At 43.1% G+C, this 22,024-nt stretch overlaps 1 protein-coding gene across 1 annotated transcript; it reads left to right on the top strand.

Moving 5' to 3' along the window:
• The first annotated feature begins 761 nt into the window (after positions 1 to 761).
• Positions 762 to 21,507, top strand: LOC140363226 (uncharacterized). The gene is made up of 20 exons (XM_072449672.1): positions 762 to 896; positions 1,370 to 1,533; positions 1,663 to 1,687; positions 5,899 to 6,012; positions 7,509 to 7,646; positions 7,746 to 7,858; positions 7,937 to 8,057; positions 8,173 to 8,492; positions 8,998 to 9,300; positions 9,418 to 9,470; positions 10,085 to 10,275; positions 10,709 to 10,899; positions 11,042 to 11,066; positions 11,147 to 11,260; positions 11,369 to 11,500; positions 12,123 to 12,514; positions 14,453 to 14,570; positions 15,897 to 16,084; positions 18,815 to 19,243; positions 21,407 to 21,507. The coding sequence occupies exons 1-20, from the start codon at positions 824 to 826 to the stop codon at positions 21,497 to 21,499; spliced, it is 3,297 nt and encodes a 1,098-aa protein (XP_072305773.1). The 5' UTR covers positions 762 to 823; the 3' UTR covers positions 21,500 to 21,507.
• Positions 21,508 to 22,024: the final 517 nt, after the last annotated feature.

A 22,024-nucleotide genomic window follows, 5' to 3' on the forward strand; every position in this document is an offset into this window, starting at 1 on the left:
ATTTATAATTAGTTTATTTAGCAACAATATTCATATTCAATCCTGTAAGTAAAAATTAAGAAAATGTATAAAATAATTGTGTTTTTAAGGTGGTAAAAAAATATTAAAATGTTTTGGTCCAGTCTTGGACATTTTTTTATTTATTTATTGTGGTTTGGTCAAAAACAAAAGGCGCTCAACATTCAAGCACAAAACAAAATTAGAGATACTTTTATGTTATTTGACCAGGTGTAGGCAGAAGCCAAGGCTTATTGTGCCGACCCTTCTCTCAAACTCATTGGTGGACAGTTCATCGACAAAACAAAACTGCATGACACGGGACAGTCTGCTCACAAGTATCCTCCACAAGCATTCCAAGTTTCACAACAACAAACATGCATTTTTATTCTGCTGAATATTTTTCTATGATTATTTTCTTAAAGTTAGTTTTAAACAGAAATAAAGAAGTGGCATTTTTTAATTCGTCGCAACAACTATTCCATAATTTAACTCCTTTACTAGACAAACAATGTTCCCTCAGCGTGGTTCTCACATAAGGTCTGTCAAACATACACGCTCCCCTTAAATGATCACAAAATCACAGAAACTTAGCTTAATTCATGTTTTGCAATTCACGCAATAAAGTATAACACATTTAACATGCAGTGGAAATTATCATTTGTGTAAAAACTAAAAACCTTAACCAAAAACAGGGTCAGAGTGTGTTTGACCAGCCTGGCCTCTGATTGGACCATTGACCCGACACTCTCTCACCTGATTGGCTGACGCAGAGGTCCCAACTCCTGGACTCAGAGTTAGACCCAGGAGGACTCAGAGATTCAACATGTCTCCTGCGAGGATCTGTACGGTCCTGGTTCTTGTCTTAGTCTCTCTGGGATCTTTCTCCAGCGCTGCAGGTCAGTCCTTATATTAAACACATGTAACTCTTTTATTCCTGTTTTAAGTTGTGAAAGACAAATCATGTACTAAACTGGAACTTACCAAGAAAGATTAGATCAGGAAAAACATCTAAAATCAATGCTAATCTGACAAGCAATTATGTTTGTGCTTTATTTTTACAGATTCAGTCACAGTTCAGATGTTTTTCAAAGACTTTTTCAGATGCTTAATCATCTGAAAGGCTGAAATCTGAACTTTAAACTCATGCGTTTCAGAACATGTTTTTATTGGTCTAACTAAACGGTTAAAGCTTTTGTATATACTAATGTTTTGTTGTTTGCAGAGGTATGATATTGTATTCTTGTCTTTTCAATTGGTTGTGTGCCCATTTAAATTGCAATTTTGATTTGCTTGGGATTAATCAAACGAAAGAAGGATTAAACCAGGACTAGATAGACCCGGTCTAACCCCGGTCTGTGGTCCATCCCAGTGTTTGTGAACCCTTCTGAGGCCCACTTGGTTCTGGTCCGGTCCAGACGGGCCAACAGCGGGTTCCTGGAGGAGCTGAAGCAGGGGAACCTGGAAAGAGAATGTGTGGAGGAGATCTGCGACTACGAGGAGGCGAGGGAGGTGTTTGAGGATGAAACCAAGACCGTAAGAACAACCCTATCCTGCAATACATGCACAATATACATACAGGACAAGACAAGTCAGGATTAAACCAGGATTGGACCAGGATTAAACCATATCTAAACCAGGTCTTGTTGTTTCTTGTGGTTTCAGAGGGAGTTCTGGAAGACTTACATTCGTGAGTATTTCAACACTCGCTTCACAAACATCTGCTTTTGCTTTAACTTGAACCCCAAAACCGTCCAATCAGAGCCGCCGACACAGTAGGGGTCCGAGGGGGGGTCACACAGGGGCCAGAAAAGGTCAAAAGCAGGGCAAAATGTGAAGAGAATTAAACAGCGCTGACAACAGGGATCCAAGCACAAGTACTGAAGTTTCTATAATAACCATACTTAAACTGTAATTTGACTTCAGATACAAGACGTCTAACTCTGATGATCATGAGCTAAAACAATATTTTTTGTTTCTCTTTCTTTGAATAAACAGTGACATAGTCCAACTCGGATAAAACTACATTTAAACTGAGAATTGCTGAGGCCTCAGCAACAGAACAAAATAAACATGATTTAAAAAGGACCAAAATCGGACAAACTCCTGATTTATAAAACACATTGTGTGCTGTCCACCGCAAACATTGTGTTTATAGATTCCACCTGCAGTTGGATTCTGCGTACGTGAACCCACATCCCGTCACGGCTTCTCCACCGAAACACAATTAAAGGACCATGCAAAGTGACTTATGAATGAGATTTACATAAACATGAGCTAATAATCTGTGGGTTAGACCGAGACACGTGGGACAGAGAGGGAGGGGCAGACGTGCACGCAGCAGCAGTCACATCTAGGGTTTTATGACAAATACAGAATTAAAGTGATTGTAACAGAATTGTAGTAAGAGTATAAGAGAAGTGTGTTTAAATCGTCTACACGTAATACTATGCAGGCAGTATTTTTGCAGATATTGTTCTTGCGCTTGAGACTTTTCTGTTTGAATGAGATGTGCTTTAGGTTTGACCATGACCATGTTCACGCACATTAATACGTGCACGCTGAGGTAAAAAGAGGGGGCAGTGAGCACGCGTGAGTGACACTTCCTGACAGAGCGGAAGCAGCAGGAGATATGGATGGATCAGCAGCAGCGGGACAAATGCTTTTGCTGCAGAGACAAGTGCAGGAACAACAAAAAACAAAAGACATGTATCATATGAAGCTCTGTCAGGCGCTTTTATTCTGCCAATAAACTGAGAGTGGTGTTGGTGTTTGGTTACTTCTGTGAGTACGCGTGCCTGGATCTGGCACAGGCATTTAATTTATTTAAACAGGGGGCCCTTTAATAATGAGCAGAACGCTGGGTCTGGGTCAAGTTCGGACACTGGGATATATGTCGGGGTCGGGTTGGATCATTTGAATCGATCCAAACTCCAAAGACAAATGAAACCAGGGCTGTAGCTATCAATTATTTTCTTCCATCAATAGAGTAATAGTTAATATTTTGACATTCTGTAAACCATTTTAAAAAGCATATTACATTTTTAAAATTATGGCTATAATTCATAGTAATACACAAATAACAAGTTTCTCCTAAAATAACATTGTATTCTTAATTTCACCAAACCTGACTGTGTTTGTAAACAGTTACAGAAGCTATGAATTAATTTGCATTTTATGTCACATTTCAAATATTTTGCCCCCGGAGATGGCGTTAACGTGGGCACAGCGGAGCTCATTTCGTCACATCTTGCAGTTGATGACAGCACAGGGGGTGAAATTCTGAACAAGAGGCGTGATTACGATACAGTATTCCAAAATATGAGGTGGAGTAAAGCAAGGCCTTTGCATTCTGTGAACGGCCAGAATTGTATAACTAAACTTCCATACTCAGTGCACTGGAGTCTACTATTCCATATGGACTTTCACAGGCATAAATAATCTATAATATTAAACACAAATTATAAGTTGTAGAATAATGAATACAATCACATTTTATGTGGTTATTTTTTTCCTCACACGCAGCGCCGCTACACACGCCGCATCCAAATTTGCTCTGGCCGCTTGAGTTAGATGCCTGTACATTTGAAGGCAGGTGCTCTGGTTCCAAACATAAACTCACCCGCAGAGCGAGAGCGAGCACACGTCCATGGAGCTGTGGCTGGTCTCATCAGTCATTAACAGTTTTGAGAATAAAAAGTGGAGAAAACCACTGGTTTAGCCAATCATAACCTAGTTGAAGGACAGCCCTGCCGAACAAATTTCTGCTCAGCCGATGTGTCTGGTGTGTCTGAACCAGCTGTGAGAACAACATGACATCATGATGTCATGTTGTTCTTACAGCCCGAGGTGCACGAACAAACTTCTTGCTTATGAAGTATGACTTGGCCTTAATGTGGGTCATCGCAGCAGTCTGGGGGTGTGCACTTTAGGATCATCCATCCTCGTTTATGGATCACAAGTCGAGTTTATAAGCAGAGATGTTTGCCCGGACTGCACATATTCTGTGCTAATTTTCTGACGATTTCCTATTTCCTTATAAAAAAACTTTCTCCCTTGTGTCCCCCCCATGTCTAAAGACTTTGCGCGGAACTGAGTCTCTCAGTTTGCGTGGGATATGCAAAATCTTTAAATACCACAAATGGCGCCGAGGGCAGCCTACAAACTGCGGAGTGCGCAAGTAAGCTTTATAAATGAGGCCACTGGTCTGACTTCTAAAGCCAAGCAGGGCTAGACCGCTGGAATACCAAAGGCAACATGGGGGCAAGATAAGATATTCCTTTATTGTCCCACATGGGGAAATTTCATTGGTGCAACGCAGGTAGATACAGAGGTAGATACAGAAGAACAGATCACTTATAGGAAGTCTGAAAAACATTTTCAGTAGAAGATCTCCTATAAATAAATAAAAACTCCCATAGACAAATAAATAAATAAATACCATTGCATGTGATCCCGACAGTAATTGCACATGAATATGTGTCACGACAGCACATAGATTGCACATGAATTTCACAGTAATTGCACATATGACAGAATTGCACATCAGTATTAGGTTAGGTCAGTATTGCGAGTGTTCAGTACTAACAGTTTTTGTTATAAAGTCTGACAGCAGCAGGAAGGAAAGACCTACGGAACCTTTCCTTCACACATCGAGGGTGGATCAGTCTCTCACTGAAGCTGCTCTCCAGAGCGGAGAGAGTGTCCTGCAGGGGGTGACACTCATGGTCCAGCATAGATGTGAATCTAGCCAGGACCCTTCTGTCCCCCACCTCCTGCACCGAGTCCAGAGCACAGCCCAGGACGGAGCTGGACTTCTTGATGACTCTGTCCAGCCTCTTCCTCTCCCTCTCTGTGATGCTGCTGCTCCAGCAGACCACACCATACAGGAGGGCCGATGCCACCACAGAGTCGTAGAAGGTCTTCAGGAGCGGCCCTGTCACTCCAAAAGACCTGAGTCTCCTCAGGAGGTAGAGCCGACTCTGGCTCTTCCTGTACAGTGCGTCTGTGTTATGAGTCCAGTCCAGTTTGTGGTTCAGATGAACACCCAGGTACTTGTATGAGTCCACTCTCTCAATGTCCCGTCCCTGGATGTTCACTGGTGAGGGGGCAGTGGGGTGGCGTCTGCGGAAATCCACCACCATCTCCTTGGTCTTCCCCGCGTTGATGAGGAGGTGGTTCCGCTGACACCAGTCCACAAAGTCCTGCTCCAGTCCTCTGTACTCCGCGTCATCGTCGTCCGTGATGAGTCCGATGATGGCAGAGTCATCAGAGAACTTCTGCAGGACACAGCTGTCCGTGTCATGTCTGAAGTCTGCAGTGTAAAGGGTGAAGAGAAAGGGCGCGAGGACAGTGCCCTGGGGCGCCCCCACACTGCAGGTCCAAGTGTCAGACACACAGTTCCGGGCTCTCACAAACTGGGGTCGGTCTGTGAGGTAGTCCAGGATCCACTCTGCCAGGTCATACTCCACACCAGCCGTCTCCAGCTTGTCCCTCAGGAGCAGCGGCTGGATGGTGTTGAAGGCGCTGGAAAGATCGAAGAACAGAATCCTCACAGAGCTGCCAGGCTTTTCCAGGTGAGAGAGAGAGCGGTGCAGCAGGGAGATGACGGCGTCCTCCACTCCGATGCCAGACAGATATGCAAACTGCAGCGGGTCCATGGCTGAGCTCACGGTGGAGCGGAGGTGGTCCAGGACTAGCCGCTCCAGTGTCTTCATCAGGTGGGACGTGAGAGCCACTGGCCTGAAGCTGTTGAGGTCTTTGGGGCGCGGTGTCTTAGGCACAGGTGGCAATCTCTCATTGTGTCCTTAGGCAAGACACTTGCCAGGGAATGAATGATGCAGTGAGTGTAAAGAGTCTTTTAGCTCAAAGTGCTGTATAAAATGAGAGTTTCTGTTTCAGGAGCTGACCCCTGTGCCATAAACCCCTGTCAAAACCATGGCACCTGTCAACCCACGGGAACATCCTACTCCTGCCTGTGTCCTGAGGGCTTCGAGGGACGCCACTGCCAGACTGGTACCAGAACCTACTATAATATTGTAACCAGTATCAAGTGAAATACTGCAATCTGAATTATACACATGCCCAAGAATCTAAGTTCTAAAGGAGGAATTAATGTATTGGGATCACAGATTAGTAGTAAGAAAATGTAACAAAGCCAGCATTTTCTAAACATACATACAAGTATCACCACCAAAATGTTAAATGTTAACCCCTATCAGTCCTTTTGTTTCCGCATGTCTTAAACTTGTGGATCCATCGCCTCCAGCCTCACATCGTAAGAGTCCCGAGTTGAATCAGGTCAAACGAAAAACCGACCTGCATCAGTAGAGTAATCTTGGTTGAATAAAAAATGATCAGATTCCTTTTAAATCAATCAAACTACAATTAAATGCATCAGAGAAGCCTGCAGGTTCTTACAGAGTGCCCAACATGTGGCACAATAAATGCACATGGTATGGAAGTGTAATACCCTTTTTATAATCATGTTTCTGTAAATAAATACTAATTTCCACATAGTAGCACGGTTTCTCTGATTGTTACATGATTTTATGCATATTTAAAAAAACAAAAACAAATTCTCGTTGTATCATGACCTCAACCACAATGTAAGTAAGTTAGCTGAAAAACTGGACACATTTTTTATTCCAGTACCTTTTGCAATATATTATAGCTTTAAAAACTACACATTTCAATAATATTTTACCACGTTTTTTGTTTTTTTTACGTGTGTTTTTCACAAGATGCGTTGTGAGCAGAGCCTCTACTGGGCGCAAATGTTAAAGCTGTTAAAAACAAAATTCATGGAACACACTCACAAAGAGTGAAATTAGTAAAACTTGGATGGTTTACACCATTATATACAAATACAAGCATATTTTTGCTTCTTGTCTTGGCAGGAAAGTTTTTTTTATTTTCATTCACATTTAAATACATCTCCTGTAGTGCATCTTCTGTAGACTATTTGTTTTGTAACATTTGCATCTATCTATTGAGTTTGTAGAAAGGACTGGATTTATTTTCGTACTGATTTAATTTAAAAATGTCTCCTTTAGTCTTAGGACTCTCTGAAGTGCCTGTATATTATTTTATATTTATACATTCAATCATTCAGTCATTTTCTACCCCCTGTTTCCCGTTAGGTCCCAGTGACTTTGAGCCTTAGGCGGGGTTCACCCTGGACAGGGTTCTGCTCGTTGCAGGGTCAACACATGGACACACAGACAAACATTCACTCTCACATTCATTCACTAGGGCCAATTTAGAGTTGCCAATTTTGCCTAACACATGCATGTCTTTGGACGGTGGGAGGAGCCGGAGAACCCGGAGAGAACCCACGGTAACACGGGGAGAACATGCAGACTCCACCCGGAGAGATCATGTGATGTTTGTCTGGCCCGGAAATCGAACCCCCGATCTCCTTGGGAGGCGCTAAACGCTAACCTCTAACCGCTGCCTGTTCTGTATGTTATTTTGTTTCTGAATTAATTATTTAAATATTTGTCCTTCAGTTTTTGAGGACTCTCTGAAGTGCCTATACCAAAATGGACGCTGTGAGCACTTCTGTGATGGCTCCGGGGCCCGACGCCGCTGCTCCTGTTCTGATGGATACAGACTTGGAGAGGACGACCGCAGCTGTATGGCTCAGGGTGAGACTCGGGCCGGAACTATGTCTAGACTGGGAGGTTTAGAGGAGAATCTAAACAGGTCTTGACCAGGATCTGAACATTTATTGTCATCTGTTTCAGTGGAGTTCCCGTGTGGGCAGCTGGTCTCAGACCCTGGACTAAACCAGACTCTGGGAACTCAAACCAGACTTGTTGGGTCCAACCAGTGTCCCAGAGGGGAGTGTCCCTGGCAGGTGTGTAATTAGGCCAAATTTATATATAAACTACCCTGACCCCGCCCTCTGAAACTGCCCCTGCCCCCTTTGTGCCAGGTGCTAGTGGAGCTGAACCGAACGCCTCACTGTGGAGGGGTCCTAATCAGACCGGACTGGGTCCTGACCGCAGCTCACTGTGTGGTGAACCTGCCCTCGCAGAACCTGTCTGTGGTCGCAGGTAACATGCCCATACACACATCGCTAAGAGACCCCTGGCTCACACACGTCACACCTGCCTCTAAACACAAGCAGAGGATCAACTCCATCTGCCCTGTGATATTGTTTTCTTTTAGGGGTTCTGGACCTGGAGTCCTGGATGGGTTCTGAGCAGAGGGTCTCAGTCCAGTCAGTGGTCCTAGCTCCTGAGTACAGCTGGGTCACTGGGCAGAGGGACCTGGCTCTGGTTCGGTTAGACCAAGTCCTGATTCTGAGCCGAGACGTGGTCCCAGTCTGTCTCCCGAATATGGACCTGACTGAGAGAGAGCTGGTCCAGATCCGGTATCACACGGTCTTAGGTTGGGGCCAAAGGACCAGCGGAGGAAACAAGAACTACAACTCCCAGAGTGCACCTGGAGGGACGCACATGAGGAAGATGGAGGTGCCAATCATACAGGTACTATAGTACAAATGCTACAAAGTACTTAACGTTGAATGAAAATATTCATTAATTAAAGTTGCAAATGGAATCGAATGGCCGTGCCTCGTACTCAACTGCCCCGTACATCCTCTTGTTTTGTCATTGCTTTTGGGTGAAGTGGAGTTTTGTCAGTAAACAGATGAAACACACTGGATGCAGTGCACTGCTACAAGCTTTGTCACCATAGAAATATTAAGCAAAATAGAATATTTTAAAAGTCTTAACATGCTGCTAGTGATTATCTATAACTCTCTAGTGTGAGAGAGAGGTGAAGATTTTATGGCAACCAGAAGGCTATTGTGACAAGGGCCTATTTTGTGTTGTTTATCAGTGTTAATCAGCTCCCTGTGCTCATACATTGCCCCTAATGGGTTCACTGTGTTAGTGCTAAATCAATAATAAACAATCCTGTATATTTATCTTGTCTCCATAGTGCCACTGTGGGATAATTAACAATCATATATCTATATGTACTCCACAGCACTCCTTGTGCGCCCAAAAGTCTGGGTTGAACCTGACAGATCACATGATCTGCGCCGGGTACATGAGTGGGCGCCAGGACAGTTGCCGCGGAGACGACGGCAGCCCTTTGATCACAGAGTTTGGCTCTACTCACTTTCTGTTGGGTGTGGCGGGCTGGGGGCGGGGCTGTGCTGAGCCAGGCTTCTACGGCGTCTACACCAACGTGGCCTACTTCATTGACTGGATCCACAAGACCCTGCAAGACCAGGGTCTGAACCAGGACCAAGGCCCCACCGTTGCAGGGCTGGAGCAGAGGCACATTTAGGACCAGGATAAGACACGTCTCAGGACCAAGACCAGGACTTTCTTAACCTGTGTTATTCTTTTCACTGTTGTATCATTAATAAAGACGAGTGTCCTGATCTAATGTGTCAACAAGAGGGCCAAACACAATGGGGGCATCACTGTTTCAGGGCGGGGAGGGCATTTGGGGTAAAACCTGGGTATTATTGGAGAAAACTTAATTATGACAAGTCCTGGGGTTCAGTCTATTTTGAGCTGGTTCAGTTTCTGGTTTTACCCCAATCCAATTTAGGCCTCTTTATAGTCCTGTTTAAGACCTATTTTCAGACCTATTTTAGATGTGGTTTAGAACTAGATTAGTCTTGTTTTAGATGTGGTTTAGACCTTGTTTGGTCTTGGTTTAGACCTACTTGTTGTAATGTCTCCTTATAAAGTGCGTTCACACTTAAACACATCATAACTTGGACAAAGCCTGGACTAGACCAGGAATATACCAGAATTAGAACAAGACCAAACCAGTCTACATAAGGACTGAAACTGGGCTCAAACACGAACCAAATAAATAAATATAAATAAATAAAACAAGAACAAGTAGGAACACATCCTCAGACACATCCTCAGGCCTGGTTTGATCCGGTTTAAGACCTGGTTCAGTCCTTTTTTAGACATGGTATGGTCCTGTTTTAGATCCGTTTTGGAGCTGTTTTAGACTTCTTCTAGACCTGGTTCAGTCTTGTTTTAAACCTGACTTAGTCCTGTTTAGACCTAATTTAAACCTATTTCATACCTGGACCTATTTTCAGGACCTGGTCTGGGTCAGTGAACTCTGGGACAAAGCCCTGTGCTGCCACTCCAACACAAGGAAATAGGAAGCTGTGGAGGAGACAAGGAGTTAGGACACAAGGAAAAAGAGGAGACGAGGGTGAGGAGAAATTGAAAATCATGCTGTGGATCTACGGGCTTCTGCTGCTCCTAGACCTGGTCTGGACTCACGGTAAGACCTGGATTATAACTGGACATGAGCCAGACTGGACCTGGTTTAGACCCAGTTTACACAGTTTGTTGGTTCTTCAGACCAAGTCCAGACCCAGAGCTTTGTTTTTTGTCTAGACTTTCGTTTATTGATTGGTTTGAAGTTACGTGAGTCAAGTCCTGGTTTAGTCCTGTTTTCAGTGCAGGTTATGCATTGTTTTTTCCGGGTCTTGTCTTGTTTTTGTATAGTCCTGGTTTAGTCCCAGTTTTGTGATAATTTAGTCCATGTTTAATCCTGCATAAGTCCTTTTTGTCCCTCCCAGTTTAGCCCAGGTTTGCCCTAGTTTAGTTCTGATTTAGTCCTGGTTTAGTCTCAGTCCTAGTTAGGTACCTTTCCTGGTATACATTGTTTTGAATGCTGTTGTGATTCTGGTTCTTCTCCTGATCTTCCCCAGGTCCCGGGCCAGGTCTGGGTTTAGGGCCAGTCTTTGTGTCTCAACAGCAGGCCCAGCAGGTCTTGGTCCGGAACAGGAGAGCAAATTCGTTCCTGGAGGAGATGAAGAAAGGAAATATGGAGCGAGAGTGTGTGGAGGAACGCTGTGACTACGAGGAGGCCCGGGAGATCTTTGAAGATGTCCAGAAGACTGTGAGTCTAGCTACGAGTCCGGTCCAGACCTAGTTTAGACCAGGTTTAGACCTGGCACCTTGAAATACCGAACCCAGTGTCTCCACTGTGTGGCACAATTGGAAGAAAATAAATTCTCTAACAAACAGTGTTTTTGTTTCAGGATGTGTTTTGGGCCAAATATGTTGGTAAGACTCACTTTTATTTGAAAAGTCTGGTTCTGGTGTGGGTATGATCTGGGTCTGTTAATGATCTGGGTCTGGTCCAGATGGAGACGCCTGTGAGTCCAGTCCATGCCTGCATCAGGGTGTGTGCAAAGATACCGTTGGAGGCTTCGATTGCTTCTGCAAAACTGGATTCCAAGGAGCCAGCTGTGAGATAGGTACAGAACTAAACCAGGACAAAACGAGTACCAAACCAGGTCTAAACCTGGTTTAAACCAACACTAAACCAAGTCTAATCCAGGACTAATTTCGGATGTCTTTTGCAGTGATCCCAGAGCTGTGTGAGAACCAAAATGGTGGATGTGATCACTTTTGTGAGGTGGAACGCGGCAGCGCCAAATGCTCGTGTGCAGACGGATACTTCCTGTCAGCTGACCAGCAGTCATGTGACTCCCACGGTCAGTCGCCCAGGTCCTTCAGGGTCTGGACTGGGATCTCAGTTCACACTGAGATCTCAGTCCTGGACTGGAGTTCTAGTATAAGTGCATGATGCACGTTCACTAACAGTAAGAACTAAGGACTGGGACTAGACTTTGAGAACTTTTTAGTCCCTGCTCTGTGGAAGGTACTTTTCAGTCAAACCATGAACCTTTCCAACACGGACATTGTTGGTAAATAAGCTTCAGTCATTCTCGGACAAAGGCAAACACGATTGAGCCATGCAAGAAAATACTTGAGAGCAGTAGCTCAAAAGAAATTATGATTAAAATGTAACAATGGTATTACCCAACTAAACAAAAGGGTTTTTGCACTGGAAGAATTGTTTTTCTCATTCAGTTTTTTTTTTGTTCCCATTTGATGCACATTTACATGCCACAGCCAACTTTGGTATAATTAACTGAGAGACGTGCATATTATTTTATATTTATATTATACATTTTATAGCCAGTTACACCCACTTTCAGCCACTGTTGCTGTGTGAACTGGGTGGCTCCTCAGATTAAGGGGTTTATATATATTTTGTTTGCAAAAACACCAAAAGTCATATGCACTTCTATAACCTCTCGACTTTGAGTCCAGACACTTTCAAATGTGGAGTCATCATCTCGGACAAGACCAGGACTGTCTTCAGGTATGACCGGAACCAGAGCCTGAACCTGAATCAAACACAAACCCTGGACGAGACCTGGTTCAACGAGACTCAACCGGACTCCTACAAAACCAGCACAGTCCACAGTCCAATCCACGTCCTGGACTCGGCCGAGAACTCCTCCATGGTCCCCTCGCAGTCCCACCAAGAGCAGCTCCCCTTGGACCCTAGTCTAAACCTAGGCCTGGGTCTAGACTTTGGCCCAGAGAATCCAGACCTGAATCTAGACCTGGTCCAGGAGGAGTTGATCACGTCTCAGATGGCCTCATGGACTCGGATCGTCAACGGAGAGGATTGTCCCCCTGGAGAGTGTCCCTGGCAGGTAGTAAACTCTCTTTTATTGACCAATAAGGGATGCAACTAATGATTATTTTAGATGTTAACTTGTAAAACTATTATTTCTATTGTACAATGAGACTAAATAAAGACATTCTTAACCAAATAAAGGTTGAAATATGGTGACTGAAGGCTTTTAGATAAATATTTTTCAATAAAATGTATTATTGAGGAAAATCCCAAATTGTTTATTTGTATTTACATTCTGTTTCAATAATCCCACAGTCTTATAATAGTTTTTTAGAGTATGTGTAGTGCAATAACAATACCAATAACAGTGTTCATTCCCTTGGAGCTTTTCCACGACCACAAACTTACATACACCATTTCCACATTTTTTCTTGTGTCCTGAATATTGCTGAAAGATTGAATGTTGACCTAGTGATTCAATAGAGTCGAATTGGGTATAAATGCAGATGTACTGTGAAGGTCGCAGAAGATTTTTTGTGAAAAAACAGCTTCATGAAGTCCAAGGAACACCCCAGACAGGTCAGGGATAAAGTTGTGGAGAAGTTTAAAGCAGGCTTAACTTATAAAAAACATTCCCCAAGCTTTGGCCATCTCAGATGGAGAAGAGCAGAGTATGGAATAACTACAAACCAATCAAAACTTACAGACTGAACAAGGAGAGCACAGATCAGAGATGCATCCAAGTGGCCCATGGTAACTCTGGAGGAGCTGCAGAGATCCACATCTTAGGTGGGTAATCTGGCCTTTATGGATGAGTGGCAAGAAGAAAGCCATTGAGTGATCAAGTCGCATGTCTACTTCGTTTGTCTACCTAGTTTGCTCTAAAAATCTCCCACAAAACTCCCATAAAACAAGGAGACAAACACTTTGAGAGATGACTAATACGAAAAATCATCCAAAGACAAAAATACTCAAAACATCAAAACAATCTAAACTGACTTTTACTTTGAACTTACATTTATTTCCTTGTTTTGTTCGTTCATTTGATTTTGTTTGCATTATATCAAAACAAGAAAAAAGAAAAGAAAGAAAAACATCCATAAGAAGTCCCTTTTGCCGTTGTGGAGCTGTGGAGCTGCTTATCTTCAGTTGGGACAGGGAAGCTGAGTTTATGGGACGGTGGATGAGTCAAATACAGGGAAATATTGAAAGAAAACCTGTTGGCATCTGTAAAAGACTTGAGACTGGGGCAGAGGTTCACCTTCAGCAGGACAATGACCCTAAACATAAAGCCAGAGCTACATTGGAATGGATTAAAACTAAACATATTCATGTGTTAGAATGGCCCAGCCAAAGTTCAGGCCTAAATCCATTCGAGAACCTGGAGCAAGATTTGAAAACTAATGTTCACAAATGCTCTCCTTCAAATCTGACTGAGCTTGAGCTGGTTTGCAAAGAAAAATGGACAAACATGTCAGTCTATAGGTGAGCAAAGCTTGCAGAATCATATACCCAAAAGGCTTTCAGCTGTAATTGCAAAGAATGCTTTTGCACGGTGCACATTTCAGTTTTTTATTAACAAAAAATCTGGAAATCTTGTATAATTTTCCTTCCACAAAATTGTGTGCCACTTTGTGTTGCTCTTTCACCAAAAATGCCTATAACAAGTTTGTGGTCGGGAGGTGACAAAATGTGGAAAAGTTCCAGGGGTGTGAATACTTTTGACACTGAATCAAAAGACTATGATTATTTTGATAGTCAAGATTATTCAGATAAATTGTTGCAGCCCTAGTAATGACTGCTTCATTGTTACATTTCTCATTCATTTTCTCAATCTTTTAAAACCCTGCTGTTTTGGGTGCTACAAAAATAAAGAGAATTGACCCAGAACTTATAGAACTTGACTTCGGGGACAAAACCCAGTCCATCCCCGGGTCTAATTAAGACTAAACCAGGCCTAATCCGGTCTAAACAGTTGGCTCGGCCTGCTCAGTCTGGTTCTGTTATGTTCCAGGCCCTGCTGCTGAACGAGGACCACAGAGGCTTTTGTGGGGGAACAATTTTGAATGCCTACATTGTTCTGACTGCCGCCCACTGCATGAACCAATCACGACACATCTATGTGGTCCTGGGTAAGCTCCATGGATATAGCAAAATATCTGAATAGGGTATTGCTATCTTAAGTCTATATGACAGACTCTCCTGTTTTTTCAAATGATGACTTAGAAACCTGTGGTAAATGTATCATAGTTTTACAGCAGTTGAAGTTTATGAAGAAAAGAAAAACTTAAAAATTACAAGCAGTAGAGCCGAGTTCTAAAACGGAATCCCTCTAGCTTTGTCATCAATTGACATGAATTGAATTAAATTTATTTTCCACTGTATCGCATATTCATATGCATTTACACTTACATATCGATCAAAAGGCAGAAATAATTAATTTCAATACATTTTAAACATATTTTGGCTATTTAATTTTATATATTGTTTAAATGACAATCCTAAATAGGGTCAGGGATCATACAATGCACTGTATTCTGGTGCATTTTAGATGTAACGTTATCGGCAACATTACTGTTTATTATGAGGACCCTCCACAGTCCCTAAATCTTTCTTGCTCCGCCCCTGCTCCAGGCCTCTCCTGCTCTTCTGCAAAACAGATCAAGGCTCTAGGAAACATTACAGGCTGTAAACTATTGAAGCTTTCGATTGTTGATTCAGATCCTTATGTTAGCCACGCTAGCTCGAAGCACCGCTTGTTTCATTCGTTCTTTTTCACTGTTTCTAGTTAACTTCTAGAACCATTTTAATTCTGTTTTGCTTCTTGTGGATTGTAGAATACGTATGTGGATTCCAAAATCCTCCCAGCTGTGCCCCTGATCTGTCTCAGTCTGTTTGAACTGTGGCTTGTACAATGGAGCTGCCCGTGCGCATCTCAAACCCGCTTTGGAAAAAGAGAGGCGATGTCACAGTCCTAGTTTTAAATTATAAACATTTAAAGACAAAGTAGGCCTACCCCTTTAATTGTAAAATGAACAGTGCAGCTGCTGAACAACTGGCCTTTTCTGTCAATCAATCTGAAATACCTGGTCAAGCTGGTGCCCGTCGGAGCCCTACATGTGCACTGCGCGTTATGCGAGTCATGGGAGGGCTTCTGCTGTCAGCAATTAGTTGTCAGGCTATTTTTGGGGACCTCATTATCTTCTCCTTGAGCGAGGCACTTAGATGTGATAACCACTGTGATTTAAAACTTAAGTGCCACGTTGGAAAACGGTGTAAAGTGGCTCGTATGGAGATTCTTTTGTTGAGATTACTTAAAACAAATTTATCACCAAAAGTAAAAATAATCTACTATGCATCTATTAGATCTTAACTGGAGTGCTTCCATGATCATGGTATTTTAACTTGATGTTGTTCAAATTCAACATTTTCATACATCTGGGTGGTGTTGTCCTCAGGTGAGTTCGACACACAGGTGAAGCATGGGAACGAGGCGATGCACCAGGTGGAGAAAGTTCTGCTGCATCAGAAATACAGACCTGACACATACCACAATGACATTGCCTTGATCAAACTGAGGACACCTGTGACCTTCTCCAGATACATCCTCCCCGTCTGTCTGCCCACGAGGGACTTCGCCGAGAAGGTACTAAGGACTGGACCGGGAGCGGACAAGAGCTAAAGCAAGTCTGCAAATCAAATGCAGGACATGAATAAACCAGGACTGAAGCAAGACTAAAGCAGATGTGAAGCAGTACTAAAGTTGGCCCTAAAGCAGGACTAAAGCAGGTCTACTTTAAAGCAAAACTACGGCAGGATAAGAGCAAGGCTAAAGCCATCCTAAAGCAGAATCAGAATTACTTTTAATAATTCCCAAAGGGAAAGGTAACATTAAAGGGAATTTAAAAACGGTCTAAAGCTAGTCTGTGACACCAGGAGTAGGGATGTTACCAAGACGGAACATGGCCAGGACTTCAACTGGACTGAACCAGAAGACGAGTAATGTTAATACTGACCTAAATTCTTACTAATGTGGTATCTGTAGGAATTAGAAGAGTAGAATTTGACCACTGGACCCACAAGGTCACCGACTTAGAAAACGCCACCCCGGTTTGGTGAACTGAGATGAACAAAAGACAAACAGCACCATTCCATCAAAAATGCTGAGAAAAAATGTTTGAATGCCTGCAACTTACACAGCTTTAGGACAGTTTAAATAATAAAATAATATATAATATAATAATTATTTGTCAAATCGTATATAGAGTATGATTTAATTGGACTTTGGCCCTTGTTTACAATCCGGTTGCTAAGTAACAGTTGTGGATCAGGAAGTGAAATTATAAACAAGAAGGCTAAATGTTTGTTCCCTTTGTTTTAATTTAGGTTAAATGTCTACATTGAGTGTCTACAGAGCCGCGGCGCGCGGCCAAAACTGCCATGTTATTTTGTGCCGCAGCTCCTGAAACTGCTGCGCTATTTGACCGCGCCGTTTTAGGGTCAGGGTCGGGGTCGGGGTCAGGGTCAGGGTCAGGGTCAGGGTCAGGGTCAGGGTCAGGGTCAGGGTCAGGGTCAGGGTCAGGGTCAGGGTTAGGGTTAGGGTTAGGGTTAGGGTTAAGGTTAGGGTTAAGGTTAAGGTTAGGGTCAGGGTTAGGGTTAGGGTTAGCCATGAGGCTATACGGCAGTGCCGCGGTTTCTGAAACTGCTGGGCTATGTGACCGCGCCGCAGCTCTGCAGCCACGGCCTTTAATTAACGGTCTAGTGACTCTAGTCCAATGTGTCAATTAGACTCATAAGTTAAATGTACAAAAGCAATTCATTTGCTACAAATCTAAGTGTACTCATTCACACCCACACGCACGATGTTGCAACTCAGTGGCGGCTGGTGATGCAAAATATTGGGGGGGCTATTCGACATTTTTTTAAATGTCCAAAATTGAATATTTTACTTTGACTGTATGAATATATATTTTAAACACACATTTGCAACTGAATTAATTAAGTGAACACACTTTATTTCCTCTTTTGGTAAAGATAATACAAAGAATTTGTAAAAATAATAAAATATTTTGACATAAAATTACATTTTACACTTTATAAAATATCAGACTGTAAAGAGCCTGTTTCATAAAACGGCTTCTAAGTGGCATTAGTTACCTTGAACTACATGTGTAACATTTTACATTTTTATATTTAATCATGACAGACATTATTGTTGTATGTAAAGTTGTTCTTAAAGACATGTCATTTATAGCTTTCTTTCATTGGTTTTCTAATAACAAAAGCATATTTGTATGAATAGAAGTTAAGCGATACGTAATGCTTAGCGTTAGCCTTATCCAGGTCATAAACTAAAAAAAACCACTCCTCTTTGACACATCACATGGATTGATTTGAAATCAGCCGCTTTCACTTCAACACGAATATTGTTTTTATTCACAGCCAACAAATAGCCGAGGAGCTCATTCTGAATCATTTTGGACGTACCTTTTGTACAGACGTCTGTAGAAGCAGTTTTGAGACGTAAACACAGAAAACAAGGCGTGTGGCACTTCCGCCTACGCCACGCGCACATGTCTGTGTCTCCAGCGTAAACAGCGTAGCCCCGTGGCGTAACTACTACCCTGAAATGGCCGATGAAGAAATGGGCCATTTCAGAAAGGTTTTTCTGGCTTTTCCCATAGTTTCCCGTTGCTTTTCTATGACGCTCAGGGGCAATTTTCGAACAGCCCCACGACATATGTAAAAAAGAGTCACAGGTTGCGCAGCAGACCGCAGTCTCTCTCTTGAATTCTCTTGAACTATAATTGGGGCACCAAAGTAAAAGGACTGACTGGTCAGAGACAGGAAGTATGAAAATTACATTATTTATTTTGAAAGATATTAAATAAGACACATTTTGATTACCAATATTCTAAAAGCAGATCATAAACCATGCACTCTCTCATTCACACATAAAACCGGGCCGTTAATAGAAAAATGTTTAGGAACTAGCAATTTATGCACAGGTGAAAGAACAGTCGAATATCACGCTACTTAGTGCGCGCTAGCGCTAGCGATTCCGACCAAACTATTTTGTAGGGCGCGTGTAACGACTTATGAATGAAATATAATTAGATTGCTTACCAGGATAATTAACCGAACGATCGTACACGCCAGGAGTAACCCAGATTGCGGTGCAGAGCCGAGGGTGCCAGTGATCAAAGTGCAAACAGCGGAGCGTATGTTGCTGGGCATTAGGCCGCTTGGACAGCAACTTACAGCGTTTGAAATGATATTAACACGTTTTTGAATTGGTGGCTCTGCTTCGAAGTGGCCACTTGTGTGGTCTCACCCTGGTCTCAACCTGGTCTCACCCCGGTCTCATCCTGTCCAGGTTCTGATGCGGCAGGGTGATGGTCTTGTCTCAGGTTTTGGGCGTCTGGGTGAGTTCTCGCGGCCCTCGTCGATCCTGCAGAGGCTGGCCATGCCGTACGTGGAGAGGGCACGCTGCATGGAGTCCACACAGTTCCGGATCTCGGGGAGGATGTTCTGCGCCGGGTACGAGACGGGCGGGAAGGACGCGTGCCAAGGAGACTCTGGCGGGCCCCACGTCACACGCTTCAAAGATACCTACTTCATCACGGGCATCGTCTCCTGGGGCGAGGGCTGCGCGCGCCGTGGAAAGTACGGCGTCTACACCCAGGTCTCCAAGTACATCGGCTGGATACGAGAGGGTATCAGAGCCTTAGTCCCACAGAAAACTGGCCAGAACCAAGACCAGTTAATGAGGAAGAGGAGGAGGAGTGTACCACCACCACAACAGGTCAGGATGAGAGGGAAGGGCATGTCACACACAGACAGCAGGAACGTGGTATCTAATGTGGCACCTGCTGTTATTTATGGCAGTAAGTTGAGCCACTTCTTTGCATTAGGGATAGAAGGGTTCTGTGAGCAAATTTTTTTGGGGTCAACTTACACGATTAAAGCTGACCTTTGCACTAAAATTAACAAAACATATATGTACTTTTATACAGACACAATAAATATAATATGTTTTATTTTTATTATAAATATGTTCCCCCAGAATACGAATTTTCAACTAAAGACATGTAAAAACTATAAAGGTAATAATTCAATGTAATTTTCCATAATTTTCTTGTTCTTGGCGGATCAACTTCCTATATTATTATAAATTAGGCCAGTATCTGAACTATAATTGTATTATTGCTTTTTTATTTGAAAAAAAATAAATAAAATCCTTCTCGTCCGTTTTTTCTAAGCTCGGGTCCTGGGAGCTTGCAGTATCTTTGCTGTTCCTAGCACTGGACTTTTCTCTGGACTGAGATGTCTGATGATCACGGGCACCACTTTCACCTTCACCTTCCTCGTCTTCTCCAGTTCTTCTGAGCCCTTGGCATTTCTCCAATTTCTTGTGTTCCTTTTTCTGATATTGCCGTCACTTGGTATCACCACATCAACCACAAAGGCTTTCCTCTGCTGTTTATCCAACATCCACAATGTCTGGTTGGTTGGCCATTACCATTGGGTCTGTCTGTATCTGGAATCTGTATCTTGGCTCGGTCGTTCTCCACCACCTTTGGAGGTGTTTCCCACTTTGTCCTTGGGGTCTCCAGCCCGTACTCTGCTCAGATGTTTCTGTACACTATGCCAGCCTCCTGGTTATGGCGCTCCATGTATGCTGTCCCTGCCAGCATCTTGCACCTGCAGTTATGTGCGGGATTGTCTCAGGGGCCTCTTTGCACAGCCTACACCTTGGGTCTTGTCTGGTGTGGTAGATCTGGGCCTCTATTGCACTGGTGTTCAGGGCCTGCTCCTGTACTACCATGATCAGGGCCTCTGTGCTGTCCTTCAGACCAGCCCGCTCCAGCCATTGGTAGGATTTCTTCATATCAGCCTCTTCAGTTATGTTACGGTGGTAGATCCGATGATAGTCCCTCCTCCTACACCAAATCCGCACTTCCCCATTGCCTAAGACATTCACTGAGCACATCATCTGTTGTTGTCCTTAATGTACTTGTAGATCTTGGGGGTTTCATTCTGGATAGTGGCTCTTACACTCACGAGTCAGAGGCCTCCTTCCTTATGGCTAGTGTACAGTCTAGGGTCCTGAATTTGGTGTGGAACCTTCCATGCATGGTGAGAAGCTTTTGCATCTTCAGACTTCAAACTTCTACAGTACAGCAGTGGAGACAGGGCGTCTCCTTGGTATATGCCACATTTGATGGACACTTGTGCAAATGGTTTACCATTGGTCTCAAGGGTGGTTTTCCACATCAGGCTTGCTATGAAGGCTCTTAGAGTCTGATTGTCATTCAGTGATCCATGTGTATTCACAGGCATTGAGTTGTATGCTTTCTTGCAATCAATCCAGGCAGTACAGAGATTGGTATGTCGGGTTCTGCATTCTTAAGCGATTGTTCTGTCAACCAGGAGTTGGTGTTTGGCTCCTGTGTCTTTGCCGATGTCCTATATTTGCTCATGTATTGATCCATGTGCCCACTTATCTTAGCCGCAATGATGCCTGACATGAGGTTCCATGTTGTGGAACGACAGGTTATTATTGGCCAATACTTGGATAGGACTGTACCCTTTGAGGGATCCTTCAGGATGTGCAATTCATGTGTAATTACTGTCGTGATCACATGCAATGGTATTTATTTATTTATTTTTATCTTTATTATTTTCCTCCTCCATCCCTTGTTGGGAAATGGGAGGTTTTGTCTATAGGAGTTTTTGTTTATAAGAGATCTTCTACAGAGAGTGTTTTTCAAACTTCCTATAAGTTAACGTCTAAATCTAAAAGTGTATGTGTGTGTGTGTGTGTGTGTGTGTGTGTGTGTGTGTGTGCGTGCGTGCTTGTGCGTATGTGTGTGTGTGTATATATATGTATATACACACATACACAACTTACCCCAGGGTTAGGCTAAGTTTTCTAATTACTGAGTTACTCATTTGATTTGGGCAGGTTGTTGGACTGGATCAGGATCCAGAGAGGACCAAACCGAGCGGCCCAGAACCACAGCGGAGAGTGAGAGGTTTCCAGGTCTTATATCTGTAACCAAATGAGTACTAAAGACAAGAATTAGACCAGGACTAGATCAGAAGCACTTTTTGGAATAATTCTTGTGTCAGAAATAAAGTTCTTTTGAAATTCCGACTACTCCATTTCGTTTGTCACATTTGGCGGCCATTTTGAATGTTTTCCTTTTTTGTGGCACGATTGCCGGCTTAGCTTAAATATGTATTTTAAAGGAGATCTTTTATAGTTATATAACCATATTACGATTGTTGCCCCTTCTCATTTAATCATTAATTGGTGATTAATCTTAGAATATTCAACTGTAGACAAGACACAATTGCTCCTTCAGTCCAGGTCTTCTTTTTATTTTTTTAGGCTTTATTGATCAGGAGAGGACTCAGGACTCAAACTCACTGCACTTGAAGCCCAACATACATGTGCTGTGCCTTAACCACTCGGCCACTGCACAGCAAGCTCTTTGATTTTCTTAAACCGTGACATAAGTAGGATCCAGTAGCATATATAGCAATTTTGGCACAAATTAAAAAAATTGTTTTGCTCACA

Source organism: Eucyclogobius newberryi, unplaced genomic scaffold (genome assembly GCF_026437365.1).
Source record: "Eucyclogobius newberryi isolate DKJ021-1_F unplaced genomic scaffold, fEucNew1.0.hap1 SCAF_1, whole genome shotgun sequence".
Taxonomy (NCBI): Eukaryota; Metazoa; Chordata; class Actinopteri; order Gobiiformes; family Gobiidae; genus Eucyclogobius; species Eucyclogobius newberryi.